This window comes from Musca vetustissima, unplaced genomic scaffold (genome assembly GCF_032173495.1).
Source record: "Musca vetustissima isolate MV318-11 ecotype Yass unplaced genomic scaffold, APGP_CSIRO_Mvet_v1 utg2693, whole genome shotgun sequence".
Lineage (NCBI taxonomy): Eukaryota > Metazoa > Arthropoda > Insecta > Diptera > Muscidae > Musca > Musca vetustissima.
In genome coordinates, this window is record NW_026879596.1 from 75,916 (window position 1) to 97,330 (window position 21,415).

Genomic DNA, 21,415 nt, shown 5'->3' on the forward strand with positions numbered 1-21,415 from the left:
TTCAAAACGGTGATAAAATAGGACTAACAAATCACATCCAAATCGCCGGAAAATTCATGTCTTGATATTTTTGTGCAAGTACCGGCTTTTACTTAACTTGGCCGATAGGAAATTAAAACCCATGATAAAAGGAAAAATATTCTCGGTGTTTCTCCAAGTTGGGAACCATTCGAGTTTAGGGCTCTGTCCCGGATCGCTTTGAAATGTTTAGCTCATAGAGTCCTAAGGACCCTAAAATTTATTTTCCTGAGATATTGATTGGCCTACAAAGTTCGACTGACGACATCTTGTATTTTCACTTTTTATCGTATATAAGCATGACCCCTTTAACAACTACCAATAAAAATAATATCCCAAAGATTCGCGACCGAGTCCTTAACTAGACTTATGTCGATTCTAGTCATATGTATAGTTGAAAATCTGATTGATCAGGTTCTGCGTTCAAAATAATATATAAGGTTGTTTTACAATTACAGCTTTACTCGCCCAAGATATATCGCAGCACCATCTTCACCACAGCAATCCCGAGAACCATGAAATATCTTAATCAACAAGAAGCCATAAATGTGGATCAAGAACTATTCAATGAGTATCGGTTCAGTGTGGATCAATTGATGGAATTGGCTGGCTTAAGTTGTTCACATGCCATTGCAAAATGTTATGCTACACCGCAGTACACTCGTGTCTTGGTGTGTTGTGGTCCCGGCAATAATGGTGGTGATGGTTTGGTATGTGCTCGCCATCTCTCATTAATGGGCTATAAGCCGAGTGTCTATTATCCCAAACCCACACCAAATCCTTTGTATGAAAATTTAACACATCAATGTAAAGCCATGAATATTGAATTTGTCGATGCCACACCAAATCCGGAAAATATTACTAACAACTATGATCTCATTGTGGATGCTTTGTTTGGTTTTAGTTTTAAACCACCAGTCAGGGAAACTTTTGTACCGATTATAAACATTTTGCAGACGACTAAGTTACCAATAGCAAGGTGAGTATTTTTAATAAATTTCTTAGAATTTCTCTCTCAATTACCCCTGTTCATGTATAGCATTGACATACCCAGTGGTTGGCATGTGGAAAATGGTAAAAATGATGAGTGTGATTTTGAACCTAGTCTATTGATATCGCTAACCGCACCCAAGTTATGTGCCAAGTTTTACAAGGGTCCTCATCATTATTTGGGCGGTAGATTTGTACCACCCGGCCTTAAAGAAAAATATCAATTAGATTTACCCGACTATCCTGGTACCGAGACTTGTGTTAAATTATCGTAAACAAAAAACACATTTTTATACTAAATATTCATCTATATATTTTTGTTTGTTATGTATATATATATTTACATACGGAGCACAATAAAAAATCCATGATAAAAATCAAAATCTTAATAACATTAAAAAAAAAATCCTATATTTACTTATACAAACGATTGTAGTGTTTGCGGCGCCTATCTTCCTCGTAGGTGTTATTGCGAGCCCATTCCTTGACATGGCCCTTGGCTCGCAGCATGGCTGATTTTGAGTCAACATCACGCATTGCAAATGGCGAGAAGCCAGCAATATAATCCTCTTCCAGTGCATTTGTTTTAGTTTTCGCCACACGAGAGGGCATTTGACGGGGCATTGGTTGATCTTCAAAGAGAATGGGATTACGTGAATGTTTGCCACCACGGAACAGGGGAATACTTTGATTTTTATATTTTGTGGTGAGAGGACGTCTTGTGTTGATGTGTATCACTTGTTTGCCATTCTCATCCAGGCTCACGGCTACACGTTTTAACGTTTTATTACCACAATTGGGACAGAATACCTTGGTCATAACGGAGGTGGTTTTGAAGCATGCATAACATCTTAGAATATAGGTACGTAAATGTTTTATGACCCTTCCGTTAAGGGCACAAATATTTAGATTCATCTGTTTCAATGTATTCTGTACAGCATAATCTGTAGACATACAGGCCACAAGGGGTGTGATATCAGCTTCTACCTTTCCCTCCATGGATTTTTTAACTTTCTTAATGTTTGAAGGTGTGATCCAGCCACCATCATCATCATCTGCTACCCCGCCATCATTGTTGTTATTATTAGTTTCTTCTCCATCGCCTGATTGCTTTTGTTCCTCAGATTCCTTTTGATCATTTTCCGAATCGTCATCATCATCTTCTCCATTTTCTTCTTCTTTTGGCTGTGGCACCAAAATATCACAATTGACATCATCTTCAGCATTTTCACATTTGAGCTTTTCAAATAATGCATCCAATTCTTCCTGTGTTACTTCGGGTACATCATGTTGTTCGTCGGGATTTTCCATTTGTTTCTCAATCGACTCTTTTACCTTATCAACATTATCATCATCGCCACCACCGTTATCTTCATCATTACTTTCCCCATCTTCTTCATCATCATCTTCTTCGGAATCTGTATTACCACCATTATTATACCAACCGGGTAATTTGGTACTATCCTGCAGTTCTTGTGGCTTCTCTTTAGACGCGATAACCTGTGGCATTACTGGCTCTTTTCTCAAATGTTCTGTGCCCACATTATCGACTTCCAGCTCGTATGTCAAAGCAATAACCTTAATATCAATACCCGACAGCGATGCATAATCACCAGTCTTTTTGGCAAATTCAACACAGTGCTTAACACTTTCCGTCCGGGGTTCACGCACTTGTAGATCATATGGCAAAACACACAATCGTCGAATTTGTCTTTTATTGCGTACCTCATTAACAACATCGGGAACAGTTAGAATATTCTCTGCATAGTCCTACAAAGAAATTTATCGCAATTTATAGAAATGTGAATTTGAGAGTGGAATTAGGAACTCACGTTCAATGTTACGGCATTTATGAAAGCCGTTGTATCGGCAATAAGATATTTAATTTTCTCTTTCGTTTCAGTCATCTTTAATTATTGTTTAATTTCAATATTTTTCAAAATTCTAGGAGCGATTGATCACACGTGTGGTTTTTCTTTTGGGATTTATAAGTTGAATATGGCCGTTTTGTGTTTTTCTGTTCTTCTTTTATGTACAAGACATTCACAGTGAAGTGATTACATGTCATTTTTTAAAATTTATATTAAAGTGAGTATACACAAAGGAACATATATGGTCTGTTCCCGTACTGCAAGAATCTTTTTACTACGATAACGAATTTTTCTTTGTGATATCGAAGAAAATAGCACAGTGGACTGATCAGTGAAACACGGATTGTTGGTGCTTTAACAATTTTATTTTATCTATTAACTATCAACCAATGCCCTAATGGACAATACTTTTTGATAAGATATACATTAAAAAGAAATTTAAGAAAAAAATATTGTAATAACTGGGAGAGTCCTCCCAGTTGCTGACTAGGGAAGTAAACCCTGGCGAGGTTGAAGATCTGCACTCAATCTCCACGGCCTGTAGTGATGTCGTGAGACTTCGAAGCCCTCAGTACCCCCAAGGGTAAATTGAGTACTGAGACGTCCCAGGCAACAGCATCCACAAAGACGGATGGTAGGGTACTTCCCGAAGGAGAGCCCGTAAAAAGGCTTCCAAGAAGACCGATAAGACACAACCACCCTCTGTCGTATTGCCAAAGCCGATAATCAAGGCTTTGACAATTGGGCAGTTCCTAGTGGATGCGCCGAAAGTAGAGCGAGCGAAGCAGGTATCTGCGTTGGCTGGGCATATCTCTGCGGTGGTTGCAACCCCGGCCACAGCCCACAGCTGTCAAGAGAGTGAGGTCCTCGGAGGAACAACAACCTGATGCAAAGAGACCCACGCAGTCGTCGGCTGCACAAAGCTCTGCTTCGTTTGCGTCGGTCGTAGCGTCGAAGGAGAAACCTGCCAAGAGCGGTGAGTGTGTGGTGGAAGCCAAACATGCTGTCTCGAAACAGGTAGCCCAGAAACCTTCAGCGGCGCTCAGCGACTCTGCTGTTCCACAAGAGGTTACGGACAATCTTCGAGTAGCAATTATGGACCGAGCTGACCCTGATGGGATCCTCCGCGAGGATAAATGGTTGCTGGTCGACAGCTATCCTATTTCTTTAGATATTGATTCATCCACAAATCATGTATTTCTTCAATGTTGTACAATTCAACTTTGAACAAATTTTTCAAAACATTAGACACACACAGTGACACATTTTGTATTCGACACTGGCATAACAAACCACAAAATGAAAACAAGTTAATATGGCCTACCTTGAATAATTGTACCATGGTACACACTATCACTTTTGACTGTTATAGAGCGTTTATATTAGAATTTTTCCGGATTAACCTACTTTATGAGGATTTATTTGACATATATTCCATGGAATCGACATTTTAAATCTACAGAGATAACGCAATCCGGTGTTCATTTTTTACTGACTGTCCAAAACAACCATCAATATTTTCGTTTTTGCCTGATGAATGACGTCCATACTATCAAACAAGCAAAATTTGGGCAAGAGTGTATCCAGATGTCATTTCTATAAACAACAAACAAACGCAAAGAACATGTATGTATTTTAATCACAATAGCCGATTTCGATTACCTTCTGGTTGACCTGTTAAATGGCCTTTGATGCAATTCGTCTATGAGACGACAAATCGATTAGTTTAAAAACGATTTATGGATCCCTAACACTTTTTTATCAATAATTAACAAAAACAACTATACAACACTCTATTTTCAACGACATAAAAAGGAAAGAAAACAAACATTAATTGAGAAAAAAAAAGATTGCAAATCTAATTATTTTGATAGACAGTTCGAAATACCACCTGCTCAGCAGCATCGCGGTAATTAGAAACCATTACAAATCCAAAAAAATGTCACAGTAAAAAAGTGGTTGCAAGTCTTTTGTTGTCTACGAACGAAGAAAAAAACTAAACTACGCATAAGACAAAAACAAAAGCTACGAACTAATAAAATTCTTTTGTACTACCTACCATTGTTGTATTTGGTGCGGAGAGGCTATAGCACTTTCGTTTGTGTCCGATTTTTTATTTGTGGGCCATACAAATATCCCAGATATATATTCAGCATGGTGGAGCCTATTTTTGATTATCAATTTCGTTTGATATTAATTGGCGATTCTACGGTGGGCAAAAGTTCGCTATTGAAATTTTTCACAGATGGAAAATTTGCAGAGGTAAGTTGTAAAGAGGGGTGAGGAGGTGTCGAGGTGTAGCGTGTTTGGGGTGGGTAATAATTCGAGACTTACAAAGTGTGCAAAGCAACAAATGTATTCTGATCGGAATCCATCCATTATGTGTTTTCATCGTTTGTAGTCCCCGACTGATCGGTTTCGTTTACATTATGTAATATTGAGATGGTGGCAAGGGATGCTGTGTTTATTTACATTTCGAAACAATGATTACACTTGTTGAGTTATACAAAATAAGGTCTTAAAATGTTAAAAAAGCGGAAAAGAGGGTTAAGATACCTCATTGAGATTCTACTAGAAATATGTCCATTCTGGTTTTAAAGTCCTTTGAGTTCTATTTTTTTTTTTTTTTGAGGCTTAATGTTCTAGTCCGCCAGGGACAATAATAAAGGGGGTTGTCCAAAAGGAGGTGTTGTTTTAAATCAAGGAATTTCGGTCGGTAGCTGAAAATGTCCACTTCAGGTGAAAATTGCAACTATAAAAGGGATTCCGGGATTCGAAAATCATTTCGATTGATGAGGCCTACTTTCATCTGGTGGTTACGAGAACAAGCTTGATGGCGCATTTGTTGCTCCTAAAAACCCCAAGAACAATTGTTGCGAAGTCTCTCCATATTATTGTCTGGCGGAGACATTCCACATTTTCGATTTTTTTTTTAATTTGATCGGATTTGGATGGTCTACAGGTTGCGGATAGTGGAAATGCCAATACTGCATATTATATACCTGTGATTTGAATAAACAAAGAGATTTGAAGGTCTTGAAGGAAATTACCAAATGCCAATGACCGACGAGGCGAAGTGATTAAGCGCCCCACAATAAACCAAACTTATGGGTTCCCAGTATCCTCCCTAAAGGATGACTCCCTAACGGTGATGTGTTATGTGAACCCTTGTCCATCAGTGTATATGGCTTACAGTCAGGGTTCCGACTGTATTCGAACAAAGCCTCATCGATACCAGGCTCCACAAGGGTTTTAAGGAAAATCCGATCGACCGAATTCCTTCCTCGCGTACATTGGCTACCTTTCCCGGGACCTCCATCAATCTAATAAACACTCATTGGATATTATCTCCCGTTTTTTTGAGGATTTTGAATGCATTTTTATACCGAATGGGTTCTATTGTGGTTCTCATTTTGGGTGTCAAATCAACCTATCAAAAATATACCACCACAAAGCCCGCCATTTATAAAGGTCCGTAACGATTACTGGTATTTTAAGTATACACCAAATTGTGGAGGTTATAAAAAGTTTAAACGGGACGATCGATGCTAAGTCTTTGCAATGTCGTAGTATGGAATCTATATTGAACTACTGGAAATTTCGAAGAGGTGATCTGAATTGGCCACGGAGATTTTGCCAAAAATGCCTACTTTATTCGAACGGAGACTTGTTTTTACCTCGGCAACTAAATAAGTTTTTCAGTCTTCTCAGAATTGTCCATGGAAAAACCCTGCCCTGCGTCGATTTAAGATCTCAAAGGTAGAATTTGTGTGGCTATCGCGGACATAGGAAGTCAATTTGGTATTGGTGTTTTTGGGATATTTTTTCTCATTATTACCGTCATACGATTAAAAATTAAATTTTCTTTGATTAGCAAAATAACACCTCATATTGGAAACCCCTGAATAATTCTTAATCATTGCTCATAATTTGATTTTCTAATCATGTTGCTTTTTTCTATTCCCTCCATATAGCTTTCCGATCCCACAGTGGGTGTGGACTTTTTTGCCCGTTTAATTGAAATGAAAGATGGTACACAGATCAAACTACAACTCTGGGATACAGCCGGACAGGAACGTTTTCGTTCCATAACAAAATCCTATTATCGTAATTCAGTTGGCGTTCTACTTGTATACGATATATCAAATCATGCCAGTTTCGAGCATATACCGCTGTGGATGATGGAGGCGCAACGACACATTGAACCACATCGTCCGGTCTTTGCATTAGTTGGCTGTAAGCTAGATCTAGTAAATGCTGGCGGTCAACGGGAAGTCTCTTTTGAGGAGGCACAAGCATTTGCCAAACAGCATGGTTTGCATTTTGTTGAGACATCGGCCCGAACAGGTTTGAATGTCGAAGAAGCATTTCGTATGGTCACCCAAGAAGTTTATGCCCGCATACGTTCCGGTGAATATAAAGTTGAAGATGGTTGGGATGGCATAAAAACTGGTTTTGCCCGACCAAATAGTCATGATTTTAATTTGGTTGTGGCCGAGGCAGAGAAATCCTCCTGTTGTTGAGTTGTTAATTGTTTTTCATTAATTTGGAAAAATTTAAATTTTTAATTAAGAGCATAAAGAGAAAAAACAAAAAAAGATAAACAACAAAAATAAACCCACTAACAACAACTTTCTATATGTAAACCTATTTATATGATAAGTTTGTATTTAAATTTTCTTTTTGGTAGCAATTACTATGTGTTAAGTTTTTTTTTTTTGTTAATTTTGGAAACTTAACAAATACCAGTTATATTTTATTTTTTTATTTAAGGGCAACATTATTTTTCATTTCATTTTGAAAATTGGTATAATTTAGTACCATAGGAAACCAAAATCATTTTTTTTTTATTTTACTAGTTCTTGTTAAAATTGGATAAATATATTAGTCAAAAAATATGTATAGTAAACATCCATCAAAAAAAAATATTTATATGATGATTTCCTTTATAAGTTTTCATTTTATTAGTTTTACCGTTTATTTAGTTAACAAAAAAAAATATGTTTTTATAAATATTAATTGTATTTAAACAACAAAAATAAAAAAATACCAATGATTATATTATCTAATCCTAATGGAGAAACATTTTTTAACAAAAAAATATATGCATATAAAAATATTTCACTTTCAAATGGGATTTAAAACGACTTTATTTTTTTAAAAATATAACCCAAAAAACTACGCTTTTAACTTTGTAGGTCCGCAAAAATAATATAATTAAAAATTTGGTGCAGAATCAAGTTTGGCAAGTTAGGTAGTACTCCGAACCGCAACCCCCGAAGTGATGATGGGTACAAAAGATTTAAATAACAAAATCAACAATCGGTTGTCCTATGTTCTCGATAGCCACACGATATTTATATTTAAGGTCTAGAATCGACCCAGAGAACTTATAAGGGCGCCAAAACACTTTGCCATGTCGGTCCAGAAGATCATTGGTATTTGGTAATTCCCACCGAGACCCTCCGAACCCACTGAATGTCCGCGACTTTTTATTCAATTTACAGCTACCGAATGAACAATATTGGACGTTCCATTATCAGCAATCTGTGGACGCATCCGATAGTATTCAGCTATGCTACGGATCGCAGTTATATCCTTAAGTAGCACTGTAAAAGAGTGTTTTATCGTTCAAAATCGTTCTAAGGGTGGGCATATACGCAAAAAATGGGAAGAGTCTCAGAGGAAACGTAGAGGCTCACGTCTAAATCTGCATCCCCATTATGGTGGAATATGAGAATGGAATAGAAAGCCAGCTACAGAATCTACTGGCAGTTGGTCATTGTGTAAAATCAATAGAGCTTCTACAACAACAACAACAACTGGCTGTTGACAGTTCGTTATTAAGTTGCATTACTCATTTGAAAATAGAATTATATTATATTTTATAAGTTTATAAGTGTATCTCCCATCGAATAATTAGTACGATGAAAATCTACGTATAATAGTGGATAATATCTACTGGATCGAAAAGGAACATTTATTTCAATAGATGGAATTAGGAAGTCTGAAGGTATATTATCGTTTAATATTTTTACATTTTTTTTACAAATTTTTACAGCAAAACTAATTTTAACCTGCTAGTGTTAGAAGACAACACAAAATCACTATTCCAATGTAAACCTCCCAGTTCAAAAATTAGAAATTGTAACAGTACGTTTACATTTATCCGGATTTCGTTAACCCAGTGGGTTTCAATTGTCATTTCCTTTGCATATATGCCAAATAAATCCTCATAAAGTAGGTTAACCCGGTAAAAAGTTCTAATGTACAAGGAGTTTAATTCATGAAGAATGGAATTGAAAATTTAACCCACTGAGTTAACGAAATCCTCAAATTGTTATGTGCCCCGTACATTTAATCCCGTACATTCTACATGCCACATTGATTGTACAAAACGGCGTACAATATCTACCGCTGTCTTTGTACTCACCAGCCGATTATTCGATTAATCCAAATGTCGATTTATAGAACTCTAAATAAACTCTTGAAAAAATCATCTCAACCATTTCATTTCTATACATTTTTCGCTTTAATTTAATTGAGAAAAAATGTTAAAAATATTAACTAAATACAGTTAAGAAAACCCACTAAAGTGCAAAATACAAAAATAAAATAATAAATTTATTAGAAATAAATAAATATTAATGCATAGAAATATTCAAATGAAAAAGTGAAGGTGCATTCATCACCAGTGCAGAAGAAGAGAAAAAAAAATCAATTCATAAAAAAATCGCGAAAATCTGTCGACATCATCAAAGCTGTTTTGCTTTGCTGTTTCTTTGCACTTCTTGGTGGCTCGCTGGCGTTGCTCTATCCACAGCCACATACATTTGTTGTTTGGTAGTGGCCGTTGTTGGTTGATTGTTCTTGTTGTAACACAAACACACACACACGGAAAAGCGAGAAAAATTACGGTAAAAAAATACACACAAATACAAGAGAGAAAAAAAAAAAGAAATCGAAAACGGAAAATTCAAGTGGAAAAAGTATTTGTGAATTTTCCAAAATACGTTTGTGTTTATTATCATATTTGGTATTCGGTCGTAATAGTTGGTCGTGGTAGCCGTCGTAGTCGTCGAAGTTGTTGTTTAATCTCATCACCGATAGATAACTGCATTCGTCATAATGGCTTTGAAAAAAGTTAAAGGCAATTTCGAACGTATGTTTGATAAAAATCTCACCGATCTGGTGCGAGGTATACGTAATAATAAGGATAATGAGGTATGTGTGAAAATTAATTATTTTTTTTTAATAATTTTTCATTATTTATTTTATTGTAGTAGTTGTATATCAAACGATGTTCCGGTTGTAGGTTTATGAATGCGCGATAACAAAGCAAAGTTGAACATGCTAATTTGTCATCCATTGCCGTATTTTGTTACTGGCTTATCACATTGTACAGCGTTACATTTTTTTCTTGCTGTGAAATTTCGTTTGGTATGATGATGGTAAAATTTGACCCTCTTTTCATATTTCTCCCCCACCCAACACACACACCTTATGTGGGAAATCTACATTAAACAGCTGTTTACTTTCATTTACTGGGTGAATGTTGTAAAAACAGCATTTCACCAAAATTACAATGGATTTTTAGACGTTTTTTTGGAGTCAAAAAGTAGGGAAGAAATGTATTATTTTTATTAATTAAATTTGTTTTTTGTAATATCCAAGTTAATTAAACTTGTAATAACCAAATTCTTTTGAATTGTAGTCAAGGTTCAATGACCTTTTCATATGGAATAATGTTTTTATCTCGACATTATCTGAATTATCTCGATTTGATTTGAAACATCTGAGAATGTAAATCTTTGAGCATAATTTATGTATGATGTTAAAAGAAAATTATCTTTCTATCGAGGTTAGTTTGGTTAAATGTTGTGCAGTCACCAGTTGTCTAGCAGCTTCTTCACTCGGACACATTATGTTCAGGTATCTGAAAAAGAAAATTAAATGAATTGAAAAAAAAAACGGAAGGGGAGGATAGTAGATAGTGATAGAGTGCTGGAGTGTTATTAGAAGTTGTACCCATCATTGCATATGGTTTGCAGTCAGGTTTCCGTCTGTATTCGAACGGAACTTCGTCGATATCCGGGTGCAGCAAGGAGTAATAGGTTCAGTTACCAAGTTCTTGCCATACCATAAACCCAAATCAATGAGTACATGATCACGCAAATCGCAACGGATGCCAACTTCGGGAGGGAACGACTTTGCGTTTCATTGACAGCCTCACTGAGGAAGACGACAGCTTCTGCCTAAGCCAAGGAGAGCATATGGGCACTTCCGCAAAAAGGTAAACAAAAGTCGAAGAATTTGTTTCTTTAATTGGGCTTAAATACGTAAAGTAACGACAAAAATTACAAAGAAAGTCCACATTTGTGATTTTTTCTTCTTGTTCTTACCATAAATACTAATTTAATGACTATAAATGCAAACACTGCAGAAATAAAAACTGCAAAATCAACAATGTTGCGTGAGTTACGTCGCGTTAGTGACCGAGAAAAATCCTTCGCAAATAAAGGATATGCCAAATTTCGAAATTTTGAAAGTGCAATAATAATGCTTTATATCTCTTATTCATGTAAAGAATATTAAAAGTTCAAAATATTCACACAATTCGCAGAGTTTTCCCATTATTAGCAATTATGTCTAAAGTCATGTATATTTGAAGTCGCGTGAGTGACCGCTCTTTTGTGGCTTTTATCTCAAAAGTTCAAAACCGGAGGCTCTCAATTTTTTTTACCACTGATAGTACTCCTAAAGTTCTACAAAAAAGTATAAAGGTAGAATTGTAAAAAAAGTAATTGTTTTTTATTTATTTAACATTTAAAGTTTGATTTTTCCTCTGAAAGTCGTGTAAGTGACTGCGGAAGTATGTTAAATGAGGAGATTGATGCTGATGTTCCTGTCAGCACTCTACCCTCAAATCGACAGGGGATATCAAATATTACAGACGCGGGCTCCTTCGAAGTGGAACCCTGCTGAGACAAATGGCTACTGAAGGGATAAAAGTTAAAAGTGGACACTAGTTGTCGGTTCCGGCACCAAAATGTAAGAAATACGAAAAGAACTATCCTTAAGGGAACTTCAGATTGACCGAATACCTAGTACTTCGCGTACAATAAGCCTTTGTTGACGAAAGCAGCTCAGCCTGTGGTCTTGTATTTTTCCAGTAGCATTAAAGGAAGATGATACCAGATGACCATTGACAAAGCTGACACAGATGGCGGTTGCAGTATTGTACGCTCAGGAAGCGACACAGCAGTGTAGAGAATACACCGGAATGGTTTACACTCCTATATTGAGGAACGTGGGCAATTGGTCTGATGTCTAAAGTCATGTACATTTGAAGTCGCGTGAGTGACCGCTCTTTTGTGGCTTTTATCTCAAAAGTTCAAAACCGGAGGCTCTCAAATTTTTTTACCACTGATAGTACTCCTAAAGTTCTACAAAAAAGTATAAAGGTAGAATTGTAAAAAATGTAATTGTTTTTTATTTATTTAACATTTAAAGTTTGATTTTGCTTCTGAAAGTCGTGTAAGTGACTGCAGAAGTATGTTAAATGAGGAGATTGATGCTGATGTTCCTGTCAGCACTCTACCCTCAAATCGACAGGGGATATCAAATATTTCAGACGCGGGCTCCTTCGAAGTGGAACCCAGCTGAGACAAATGGCTACTGAAGGGATAAAAGTTAAAAGTGGACACTAGTTGTCGGTTCCGGCACCCAAATGTGGCAAGTCAAAATAAGTGATGGGTAGAAAGGCGTGTTGAAGGGCAATTTGTTATTGTCAGCTGTACATAGATGTGGAGCCCAACATGCTCAGCGAGAAGGAGTTCAGTTGGATAAAGAAGTATTTAAAGGTCGTGAGGAAATACGAAAAGAACTATCATTAAGGGAACTTCAGATTGACCGAATACCTAGTACTTCGCGTACAATAAGCCTTTGTTGACGAAAGCAGCTCAGCCTGTGGTCTTGCATTTTTCCAGTAGCATTAAATGAGGATGATACCAGATGACCATTGACAAAGCTGACACAGATGGCGTGGAATATCTTGATCGGTTGCAGTATTGTACGCTAAGGAAGCGACACAGCAGTGTAGAGAATACACCGGAATGGTTTACACTCCTATATTGAGGAACGTGGGCAATTGGTCTGTTCCCGTACTGCTGTTCTAGGCGCCCGTAAAATATATCTTTGGTCTGTTCATCTTTGTCTTCCGTCGTAGCATGGGTGCAAATAAGACTGGTGTAGAAGAACTTCGCTTTTATACGGATTAAAGCAATTCTCTAATCTACTGGAGTGAATTTTCGCCTAACGGACTTTCTCGATTTTCCTTGCAAGTCTCAGTGACAGTGGGGACTCTGTGTAGAAAACGCCATATTGCGCAAAAACTAAAATGGATGCAGTATTGATACGCACATCAATTGAAAGGTCTCGAAATGTACTTTCAGAATATATACACCCTATGCCGAAAAACAAACTTTCGCCTAACGGACTTTCTCGATTTTCCTTGCAAGTCTCAGTGACAGTGGGGACTCTGTGTAGAAAACGCCATATTGCGCAAAAACTAAAATGGATGCAGTATTGATACCCACATCAGTTGAAAGGTCTCGAAATGTCGGAATCCGAAAATTCCAACGGTGTTAGAAAGAGTACATGTCGGGCTCTCGTATGAACTAGGATTATTGACTTCGCTCTAAAATTAACAAAATGGTGGACCTTTGAAAAAATATTTTTGAAAAATCGACGAATTTTGACCAAAAACCAAGTTAAACAAGTGAATAAGCGTTAAGTTCGGCCGGGCCAAACTTTGGATACCCTCCACCATAGATATACTGACAGGTACTAGAAATGAAAATATGGGGAACATACCAAAAAGTTGACCTATACCGACATTTCTATGTAAACTATAATACAAATTTCAGAAATTTTTTATGGATAATTATACCCCAGCCTTATGGCTAATGAGGGTGTATACACTTTACACCGTGAAAATGTGCCTCATCGAAATATTGGTTCTAGACCCCATGTTTCTTTGGATCAAATCCGTTTCAGAAAATTTACATTTCATTCAAACTTTGCCAATCTTATTATTTCTTCCAAACTTAGTTCAAATTCGAAGATGGGGAATATCGGTCCACTCCTTCTGGTACCTCCCACACAGAGGCTAGGTTTAAATACGGGTTATAGTTCATATATTATCGAACCTTACGTTCATTATCGAACCTTACGTTCTAGTTTTTATCTCGATATCCTATATAGGTAATATAGTTACAACATAGTCTTAGAACCAAACCCAAAACGCGGAACAAATTGCATAACTATTTTAATATGAAAAGGGGTTATATGGGGACCACCCCAAAAAGGGGGTGCATATTAAAAAATTTTTGTAGAGAAATTTGTTACCATATTCGACTACAAAATACCAAATTTCGTGCTCAAGAACCTCAAAATAGCGAAAATTGGGGGTACCCTTATATGGGGGCTACCAGAAAAATTGGACCTATATTTATAGTTTTTGGTGGAGATATTTGGCACCTAATAGGAACCAAATGTACCAAATTTCAGCTAATTCGGTTGAAAAACGCACTCAAGAACCCCAAAATACCGACATTTCGGGGGTACCCTTATATGGGGGCTACCAGAAAAAATGGACCTATATTTATAATTTTTAGTGGAGTGATTTGGTACCCAATAAGAACTCAAAGTACTAAATTACAGCCAATTCGGTTGAAAACGACGATAAAACCCCCAAAATACTAAAAATTAGAGGGTACCGTTATATGGGGGCTACCAGAAAAAATGGATCTATATGTATAATTTTTTGTGGAGAAATTGGGTACCCAATAGCAACTCAATATACCAAATTTCAGCGAATTCGGTTGAAAGACGCGCTCAAGAACCCCAAAATACGGAAAATTGGAGGGTACCCTTATATGGGAGCTATGCCTAAACGTGGACCGATATATCCCATCTTCGAACTTGACCTGCCTGCAGACAAAAGACGACTCTGTGTAAAATTTTGGCGATCTAACTCAACTCGTTTAGACGCTAGAGTGATTACAACAGACGGACGGACAGACGGACATGCTTAGATCGTCTTAGAATTTTACGCTGATCAAGAATATATATACTTTATAGGGTCGGAAATGATTATTTCGATGCGTTACAAACGGAAAAACAAAACTAATATACCCTCCATACTATGGTGGAGGGTATAAAAATAAGGAAGATCTTCACCGATTGGCTTTATCCTAGTTCATACGATAGCTATACACCCACTCTTTCTGGTAACTCCCCCACGAATGGTCAAAATTTTCCATATATATAAATGCCAAATGAGGCGAATGGAATGTGATATTTCAACCAAACCTTGCCCAACCTATTATCTTTACCAACCCTACATCAATTTCGAAGATGGGACCCAGTAGTCCACTCCTTTCGGCACCTCCCTCACAAATGGTCAATATTTTATAAAATTTTATCAACATTAAATCCGAAACCTATTTGTTAAAAACATATTTCTTATATAAAACTAATAATAAAATCTGTGTGTAATTCCGAAGACCTCCGCAAACCATAGGCTGGTTTGCGGATGTCGGTAATGTCGGCAACATCGACTGACACTTTTTTACTTGTTTTTTTTATAGTCCTTATGGGTGAAATCGCGCACATATCAGCTCAATATTTCAACGGATGAAGAAAGTAGTGACCCCAGGTGAAACCGCTGTGATTTCAGTGGCCACAATAAAGATGAAAGAGGGGCCAAGATAAGCCTGGGCTTGGTCATGTTAAAGCCAATGAAAGCCATTGCTCGGGTTTGCCTTGGCTGCAGACTTTATTTTGATGCTGTGTAGAATGTGGTTCAAACTTTGGCGATGTGTGTTTGCTAAAAACTATCAGCACACCAAGATAGTTCGTTATCCCTATAAACTATTAATATTTTGTTGGACTCCATGAATGTTAAGCAATTTAATGATGTCCCCAACTACAGGATTAAAATCGCCGTACACCTACATGCATATATCTATTTACTTTTTGCTGATTTTCTACAAATACAATTTGTTGTATATACAAAAAATAAATGTACCACGAATTTCATTGAACACATATCTACAAAAATATTCTACTCTTGCTAACAGCAAGAAGCAGCGATATGATGATGGAATTTATTGAATATTGTTGTTTCCATTTGTTTCATCCTTAGTAAATTTACCAGTGTGTGTGAGGAGTGCTCACATACAATATATATATGACTGTATATACTATAAATATATTGAGTGTTATTATTATATGGTAGGTAGCATGAAATATACTCACGTTCTTCGTTGACTCTTCTTATCAATGTTTATTCGTTATTTTTTTCACTTGCTGTTTAACATTTAACCTCCTTCCTATTGTCATCAATTTTATTATGCTTTCATATCATAATGTTCAGTTTTATGAATGTATCTTGTCAGTATGCTACAGTTCATTGACGACAATATCATAGATATATTTTTGGGGGGAAATACCGGTAACGCTTTAAAAATTGAAAGTTGTAATTAATGAAGAACCAAAGATTCAAAATAACTTCCAATAAAAATCTAATGGCAATATGTATATTTTGTTTGTACAATTTTTTTTATATGGTGGAACATTGATTATTTTTCTCCATTCTGATTGTGTGGAATGGTGAAAATTTGAGAAACGGAATCATCGACTCTTAACATTCGAATACGTTTAGTGAGGATAACATTCGACTGCGTTTAGTGAGGTTAATTAAATCCTTCGTGCTTCTCCTTTGTCGAAGACAATTGGCTTGGGTCAATTTCACGAAAACCAAATTGTTACTGTTCACTTAAAACCTTAACTCGCAAATTTTCCTCTACCTGTTTTATCTCAAAACGAGTACTTCGAATACCAAACAGTGTCATTTGAAACTCAAAACGAATACTTCGAATACCAAACATTGGGATTTGAAATTCAAAACGAATACTTTTAATACCAAACAGTGGCATTTGAAATTCAAAACAAATACTTCGAATACCAAACAGTGAAATTTGAAATTCAAAACGGTTAGTTTGAATACCAAGAATTAGCATTTGAAATTCAAAACGAATACTTCGAATACCAAACGTTCTCATTTGAAATTCAAAACAAATACTTCGAATACCAAACAGTGAAATTTGAAATTCAAAACGAATTGAATGTAGTGAGTGTTTTTGAATACCAAGAATTTTTTAGCATTTGAAATTCAAAAGTATTAGTCAAATATCATGAGCAAAAACCCACTCGGTACTGGCAGTGATATTTGAATTATATAAAACGAATACTTCGAATTGAATGTAAGTGAGTGTTTTTGCTTATTAGGTGATTTAACAAAGATTTAACGAAAAGGCGACATCTGTTAGGATACATATGTAGATATAACCAAAGTGGTGAAGAGTATCTAATGGTTGGCCCAGTCCGATTTTACTATTTTCCTTACTGATTTTTATAAATAAAAGGAAGAAGTTCCTATATGGTTAAATAAAAAATTGATTATCTGAAACTGATTTTTTTTACTTCCGCCTCCTTATAATTGCATGCCTAACAATAGAATTTTCGGTTATATGTGACGGTGTAATCTGCCACATTTATTGTAGGGGAGAATAAAAACCCATTTTTATCCCCGATGATATTAACAAGGATGTAAAGAAACATACAATCAAATAATAAGCGATTGCTATTGTTTGTTATACTTAATTATAGTAATTAAATAACGAAAGACGGGAATTTTTTATATACCTATATTGCCTAAAATCGGTCAAAATGACTGATATTCTGAAAGAATTTTTATTGTGTAAAGAAATTTTTTTAAACTTATATTTTTAATATTTTTTACATTATTTACAATCATACAAAACGATGTTATTATTTGTTTTCGGTGGTAGGGCTCTCGAGTTAAGTTATTTAATATTTCACAAAAGGTCAAAATGACCGCTTTTAGGCGATATAGGTATAGCACATGTGAATACGGGGAATGAAAGAGGGGAGGAAGAAGCTACTATGATTAATAAACGTAGTTCTATGTGGTACAAAAAGTCACCAAATTTTAAATAGCTGGGTCATAATATACACAATTGTTTTTGTACTTGAAATTGAAAAACGGTCAAAATGACTGCCTTCGGCAATCTAGTGTTAATTAACGAACGACGTTTAATTTTCTTTTCATACTCACATTAGATGCTATTAAATAGTAATATCTTTTTAGGAAAGAAAAAAAACGAAGAAAATGGGTGTTTATAATAGGGTCCAATGCCTTCGGCTGAATAACTATGAAAGCGAGAGAATAGTCGATCGTTTATTATAGCTTTTAGTACGAAATAGATAAAAATTTCGTTAAGTTTGGTCAAGTCGAACTTTTTGTCGTTCGGGGCCCATTGATAGGAAATTTCGACACGCAATGAGAAACAAATTAAAGCCGAACCGAAATACCGAACAATGGTTGTACTATTATATGGCTATCTTTCATGAGGCAATGGTTTATACGGCAATTTGCTATCCAATGAAAATTTAAAATATTAAATTATAGCCAATTCCTTCCGATGAGGGGATGCGCTTCACTGATTTGCTCTGTGGATTTTCCCGGCTTTGGGTTCGATGGTTCCTTGCCGGATTTTCCGGCTTTGCCAATAAATAGCAACAACCGCTTCACCTTTGTCGCTAGGCGTAGAATCGGGCTTTGAGACAGAGCCCTCCACACGTTGATCCCCTTATGGATGACATTTTGTGTCGCAATGTTCTCAGTAGCCTTTTCCTTTGTCTTTTGACTTTGTCAGAGACCTTTGTCAGAGACAGTGGGCTTCGCCGATTCCACTACTTCACTCGAACACTTAGAACAGTTAGATTCGGGAGGGAGATCCTATCCATCTGGAGTTCACGTTGGAGAGCGTGCGGATATATTATTTCGAACATCCTTACGAATCTCACCTTGCCCTTGATACGAAACAGCACGTTTGTAGTGCTTCGCATCAGCTACTTCTTGGGCCTTCCCATCATTTGAGCCGCTGTCAGATACAGCTACAGGTGCCAAGGCATCCACACCTAGAACAGCCGGATCACAATCGCTTGATCTCGACGACACGTGGCTTGTGATTGGCCGCCGGTACTGGGTTATTAACTCCCTGCACCGTAACTTTATTGGTTTTACTCCTTTTTCCATCGTGATTTATTAATTCAAGGGCACCTCCCGGATCCATTTTGGTTCACGGGAGATCCGAAGATCCCCAAGGTTTCCACGAAGTGCAGAGAAAAGTTGAACATATCAAAAAACATCATGGATACCCCCATTCATTAATCTATTATTATATATGGCAACAATTAAATTACAATTGAACGTATTTATGTAAATAACAATAAATTATTTTTTTTTAATTTAAGATCTTTTTATTTAAAAATACATTTAATCTTTAATAATCAAGTTTCTTGTCTATTTTTCAGGCCAAATACATCTCCCAGTGCATTGAAGAAATCAAACAAGAATTGCGACAGGATAATATCAATGTTAAATGCAATGCAGTGGCCAAATTGACTTATGTAAGTTAATGGAATTGATTGATTCATTAATCACAACAGCATCATACGGCTGTCGTGCACAACATCAAACCCAATTATTATACCATGACATAGCATTTTACTAAATACATTTACCTCGTTCATATCTAAAACACCACACACACAACCTACTTTCAAGCATGTCCATGTAATAGGAAGAGACCACCACCACCACAAATTTTCCTCCATCCACATCAAAGCCGTTTTTATTAAGAACACAGCACGCTGAAAGAGAAAGCTCTTCAAGATAATTACAAAAAAATAAAAAAAAAACAGCAACACTCATTCACCATACACTACAAGTATGATGATGGAAATAAAAAAGGACTCTATCGCCCTCGTCATCATCATCATCGTCGTAAAACGGTACAGCAATTAGAATTTAATAGGCAGTGTATGGAAAATAGAAGTGGTTCGAAATAATTATGTTGCCACTATAACAATGTTTTGAAGTGGGTGGCGGTTAAACTGAAAGGAAAAGTTAAAAAAATGAATTGTAAATTTAAAGGACAAACAATCTATAAAAAATCAATACATTGTATTTGGAATAGATTAAAAACTTTTTCGGTCTTAGACTACCTGACTTGACCATCTTCCTATTCTAAAAATTCAGAATGCTTCTGAATTCTAAAATAATTAAAAAATATCAAAACTGTGAAAAAAATTCTATAGATGTTGGAGGGTCCTTTTCTGTCTTAGACTAGCTGACTTGATCCAGATTGTCAGCGGCACAGAATCGGCAGAGTCATTCGCCAGTCGATCATCCCTATGAGTGTCATTTAGTTTGGGGTACCCCTTAAATGTCATTTTCTAGTACTTTTGTCTTGGGTTAGGCTTCGGAACAGATATCGAATCCACACCTAAAAGGCTGACGACATCGCTGCCACTACTACTCGTTTCCGGGGATTCTATTGAGGTTTCGGGTCAAGCAATTGTTTGATTCGAAAGGAACATCCTTTCACCTCGAGGTCGCGATGGAAAGCTTGTGGGTAGGTTCTTTGGGGCCGTTCAAGTATTACAGTGACCTTCATCCCGAAAGCCGGGAAGCCGAGTCATACGTTACCAAAAGACTATAGATCATCTAGTCTCTCTTCCTTTCTATTCAAGACTTTAGCAAGGTTACTAGACTCAGAAAAAAGAAATGCTACTTATAAAAGCAAACATAGCAAACTCCCAGCATGCAAACTCCCAAAGGCAAATCAGATAAAGCCTTACTTGAAGTGGTTGGATCCATCGAGAAGAATATGGAGTCCTCTGGCTACACTTTGGCAGCATTCCTGGACATAGAGGAGGCTTTAACAATGTGAAGCTAAAAGCCATCCATTCTGCTCTCGTAAGCTCAGATATTCCCTCACTTCTAACATACTGGATTGATAGAATGCTGGAAAGCAGAAGAGAGAGAGGTGCGTGAGGAAATCTGTCAACAGAGGCACACCACAGGGGGAAACATTTCCACGACAGAGGGGTCTAAGATCCGAAACGATCCCAGTCTTTCTCGGCCAACGTCTGTCAACTCAGCCCATTGAGTAAAAGCAATAGGCTGCTGCAACAACAACAGGGGGAATACTATCTCCCCTTCTGTTGCTTCTGGTGATAAATGAGATACTGTTGAAGTTCGATCATCTTAAGATTAAGGTTGTAGCCTATGTCGATGATGTAGTCTTGCTGGTTGGTGGGAAATTTCTGTCTAATTAGGCAGAATATAAGAGAGAGATCAAAATCATTGTGGGGATCATAACAGTTCACTGCAAGATTAGATCTCTCACTTCGAAATGGGACTCCGGCGGAGAAGTCTTTGCTTTGCTTACTTTTACTTTAAGCTATACTTACTTTTGATAAGAGGGAGGGGGGATAAATAATTGCAATAAATCTGCTTACGTAATACAGCCCCTTTCGAACTTCCTTGCGATTTTCAGATTACCCTTGATGAGGTAGATGCTCCTCTCCGAATTTGC

General features: G+C 36.7%; 4 protein-coding genes across 4 annotated transcripts in view; 3 read left to right on the forward strand and 1 right to left on the reverse strand.

Annotated features, from left to right (window-relative positions):
* Positions 1-387: 387 nt before the first annotated feature.
* Positions 388-1,283, forward strand: LOC133324580 (NAD(P)H-hydrate epimerase). Its single transcript, XM_061533420.1, has 3 exons — positions 388-432; positions 477-997; positions 1,058-1,283. The coding sequence occupies exons 1-3, from the start codon at positions 388-390 to the stop codon at positions 1,281-1,283; spliced, it is 792 nt and encodes a 263-aa protein (XP_061389404.1).
* A 136-nt stretch (positions 1,284-1,419) lies between these two features.
* Positions 1,420-2,916, reverse strand: LOC133324577 (RNA-binding protein NOB1). The gene is made up of 2 exons (XM_061533416.1): positions 2,841-2,916; positions 1,420-2,778 (listed from the first exon to the last, which is right to left on the reverse strand). The coding sequence occupies exons 1-2, from the start codon at positions 2,913-2,915 to the stop codon at positions 1,423-1,425; spliced, it is 1,431 nt and encodes a 476-aa protein (XP_061389400.1). The 5' UTR covers position 2,916; the 3' UTR covers positions 1,420-1,422.
* A 2,117-nt stretch (positions 2,917-5,033) lies between these two features.
* On the forward strand, positions 5,034-7,460 carry LOC133324573 (ras-related protein Rab-39B). The gene is made up of 2 exons (XM_061533413.1): positions 5,034-5,141; positions 6,854-7,460. The coding sequence occupies exons 1-2, from the start codon at positions 5,034-5,036 to the stop codon at positions 7,400-7,402; spliced, it is 657 nt and encodes a 218-aa protein (XP_061389397.1). The 3' UTR covers positions 7,403-7,460.
* Positions 7,461-10,005: 2,545 nt separating this feature from the next.
* LOC133324568 (AP-3 complex subunit delta) overlaps positions 10,006-21,415 on the forward strand; it is a 28,730-nt gene continuing 17,320 nt past the window's right edge. The window contains exons 1-2 of the mRNA XM_061533409.1: positions 10,006-10,103; positions 19,347-19,442. Of these exons, the coding sequence (XP_061389393.1) occupies positions 10,008-10,103; positions 19,347-19,442 (192 nt within the window). The 5' untranslated portion in view covers positions 10,006-10,007. The remainder of the gene's footprint in view (positions 10,104-19,346; positions 19,443-21,415) is intronic.

Bases quoted from the DNA above. Each gene is read 5' to 3' on its own strand.
- LOC133324580 (XM_061533420.1), top strand. From the start codon at position 388: ATGTCGATTCTAGTCATATGTATAGTTGAAAATCTGATTGATCAG. The intron at 433-476 runs GTTCTGCGTTCA...TTACAATTACAG, and splicing joins TTGAAAATCTGATTGATCAG to CTTTACTCGCCCAAGATATA. The intron at 998-1,057 runs GTGAGTATTTTT...GTTCATGTATAG, and splicing joins ACTAAGTTACCAATAGCAAG to CATTGACATACCCAGTGGTT.
- LOC133324577 (XM_061533416.1), bottom strand. From the start codon at position 2,915: ATGACTGAAACGAAAGAGAAAATTAAATATCTTATTGCCGATACAACG. The intron at 2,779-2,840 runs GTGAGTTCCTAA...ATTTCTTTGTAG, and splicing joins TAAATGCCGTAACATTGAAC to GACTATGCAGAGAATATTCT.
- LOC133324573 (XM_061533413.1), top strand. From the start codon at position 5,034: ATGGTGGAGCCTATTTTTGATTATCAATTTCGTTTGATATTAATTGGC. The intron at 5,142-6,853 runs GTAAGTTGTAAA...CCCTCCATATAG, and splicing joins CAGATGGAAAATTTGCAGAG to CTTTCCGATCCCACAGTGGG.